General features: G+C 38.6%; 1 protein-coding gene across 1 annotated transcript; it reads right to left on the bottom strand.

Annotated features, from left to right (window-relative positions):
• Positions 1-615: 615 nt before the first annotated feature.
• Positions 616-1,371, bottom strand: LOC107044787. Its single transcript, XM_015266820.1, has one exon. It carries the CDS (start codon positions 1,369-1,371, stop codon positions 616-618), a length of 756 nt encoding a protein of 251 aa, XP_015122306.1.
• Positions 1,372-3,061: the final 1,690 nt, after the last annotated feature.

Below are 3,061 nucleotides of genomic sequence, written 5' to 3'. Positions count from 1 at the left end.
GGGACCGTGGAGGGTCGAGCGCAATAAAATGGAAAAGAAGCTATAAAGTAATTTAAAAATACAAATTTTTGAGTTGAATGAAGGGATTAGGACAATTTCTGGCAGTGATTAAATTTCTGAGAAATGTCCTTTACAAAATTTTGTTCAATAAAATAATTTAAGAGAGTCTAGAGGAGATATTTAAGAAATATTTTGAATGAGTTTACACATTTACAATTTGTCGAAAGGACGGAACTGAATTGAATTAAAATTCTACGAAATACCTTTGGGAAAATTATTTGAATGGAGACGGGAAAAAATCTAAGAAAATGTCTCAAAATAATTAAATATAGAAAAAATGTAATTTCGCGTGTTTTGACACGCAACATACTCCCCCGTTGAGAGCTGTGCGATCAATTACTTGTTAAAGTTGTTGGAGTCTATGGGTAGTGGTGCCAGGCGTCGAACATTCCGATCTACTTCTCCAGTAGATGTTCCTACCCTGACCTTCCTGATGATGTTGTCATCCGATGGGTAGACCTCGATGACGCGGCCCATGCGCCATTTGAGAGGAGGGAGGTTGTCATCGCGTAAGAGCACCATTGCTCCTATGTTGATGTGGTGATGTCCGGAAGTCTATTTGTGGCGAATGTTGAACTCAGAGAGGTATTCTTTGTGCCATCGGTTCCAAAAATGTTGCTTGATTTTTTCGAGATGCTGCCAGTAAGAGAGTCGATTGCTGGGTGTTTCTGTCCAATCGGGTGCAGGGAGATCTGTGCTGATGTCTCCATGTAGGAAGTGGGCAGGAGTGAGTGCGGTGAAGTCGTTGGGGTCAGATGATAATGGAGTAAAAGGTCGTGAATTGAGGATTCCTTCAATTTTCACACAAAGAGTATTAAGTTGTTGATGAGTCAACAACTCATTTTCGATGACTTTCTTCATATGTTGTTTGCACGATTTTACGGCAGCTTCCCAGATGCCACCGCAGTGAGGAGATACACGGGGAATAAACTTCCACTCAATTCCCTGTTCAGCAAGATGACGGTTGATGAATTCATCGTGCCTTTCAGTGTTGAGAAGGGCGTAGAGTTCTTGTAACTCTCTATTGGCACCGACGAAGGTTGTGGCGTTGTCTGAATGAAGAGTTTTGCAGGAGGGATGTCTGGAGATGAATCGACTGAGAGTGGCCAAAAATTCTTCACTGGTCAAATCATTGACCAGCTCGATGTGTACTGCCTTAGTGGTGAAGCATACAAATATGCAAATCCAGATTTTGATTTTCTTGAGATTGCGATGTCTCCTTTCCTTGATGAGAAATGGACCACAGTAGTCTATTCCAGTGTTTGTGAAGGGTTTGGCCTGCGTGATACGTGTACTTGGAAGATCAGCCATTGGATAGTTCACAGGAGGTGGATTCACCCTGGCACAGCTGATGCATTTATGGATAATGAATCTCACTTGACTACGTCCATCAATAGGCCAGTAGCGTTGCCTGAGAAGATGAAGAGTGGTTTGAATGCCAGTGTGTAGATTGGTCAAGTGAGTCTTCTTGATAAGGAGATGGGTGACGTGATGACCTTTGGGCAATAAGATAGGATGTCTACCATCCAGAGGAAAATTGCGAGCCTTTCTCAACCGTCCGCCAACTCGAATGAGTCCATCCTCATCAAGCTTCAGGCTTTTGGGCAGGTTTAAGTACCAAGTACATCAAGCAGTCTAGGGATCCGAAAGTAAACATTTGCTCAACAGGGTGTCTCAAAATATTCGGCGAAGTCATTAAGGGGTGAAAAAGAATGACATGATGAGTCGAAAGGTCCTCTTCGATTTTTTGCTCCGAGCATTAATTCAAGAGTTATCAACTAATTAGACTGTTGATAATTTTGCGATTGAATCACCATTTCAGTAGCGAAGAAAGTTTCCGTCCCAAAGATTGAGATAAAGTGCAGAATTTATTTGAATTTTCTACACAACTGGAGGATTTTCTCGAATTCTTTAAAAACCAAGAAGTATCCTCAAATTTACTGTAAAACCAGAGAATTTTATCGATTTTTCCAAAAAACTGGAGAATATTTCTCGAATGTCCTCGAAAACCTCGACACCTCGAAAGCTCCGTTTAAAAATGCGAACACAAAATAAAGACACAAAAACTTTAATATCTCGGAAACAAGATGCAACGAAGTAGACTCTTTTCATGTGGACGTCCACATTAATAGACGACAATTGCAATAGAATTGTTTATTTCGGCTTTTTATTAATAAGTTATAATATTAATCGAAACATACAAATCTGTCCCACAACACACCCTCTTGGAAGAATCCATATCTTTCCTTTCATTTGGGATAAATAGAATACTAATTAGTCCACTAATTGACTCTCTAACTGCCGACAACTTAACAGTAAATTGATGTCGAATCAATTGATAATATTATTAGAAATTTAGAGTCAACTTTTATGCAACTAATTGACATTGAATGGTGTGATAATATTGAAATAGAAATCGTCAACATTATCCCTTATTTTGTCGATAAATTGACGGCAAATTTCATCTGAAGAGTTGCGCACATTCAAGTTCGACAATGTACCGTCAATTTTTGCTACTAATTTGCAGTAAGTATTTCCGATAACCTGATGATAACTTTTCTGGGTTATCATCTCCATTTGGGATTAAATTGTCGTCATATTGACAGCAATCCGTCAGCCATTTTGAGGATAATAGTATCCAAGAATTGCTGGTAAATTTTAACTCATCGGACAATTTTGTTTACTGGGTTGAAATCGTTCTATTTTCAGATTCTTTAATTTTGTTTGGAAATGGCGTAGAATAGTCGAAAACTTGAAAATACCTAGGCTGACCACCCTGTGTGTATGCGCGGGTGTTCACCTGGTGGTCAACTTTTAGAAAATTAAAAAATTAAAAAACTAAAATAATTCCAAAAAATCTGAATTTTTGTTAGATTATAGATACTAATGAAAACTAACTTTGCGCTTCATTTCAGCCCAATCTATCAAGCCGTTTTTGAGAAATCGCCATTTGTTTCTAAATCGTTTTTCACAAATATCTCAAAAACTACTCAACCGATTT

Source organism: Diachasma alloeum, unplaced genomic scaffold (assembly GCF_001412515.2).
Source record: "Diachasma alloeum isolate Michigan unplaced genomic scaffold, Dall2.0 Dall_scaffold_00804, whole genome shotgun sequence".
In the NCBI taxonomy this organism is placed as follows: Eukaryota; Metazoa; Arthropoda; class Insecta; order Hymenoptera; family Braconidae; genus Diachasma; species Diachasma alloeum.
The sequence above is the reverse complement of the archived record's forward strand: the minus strand, read 5'-3'. Positions and strand labels throughout refer to the sequence as shown.

Excerpts from the sequence above, each read along its gene's own strand:
- LOC107044787 (XM_015266820.1), bottom strand. The coding sequence starts at position 1,371 with ATGGCTGATCTTCCAAGTACACGTATCACGCAGGCCAAACCCTTCACA.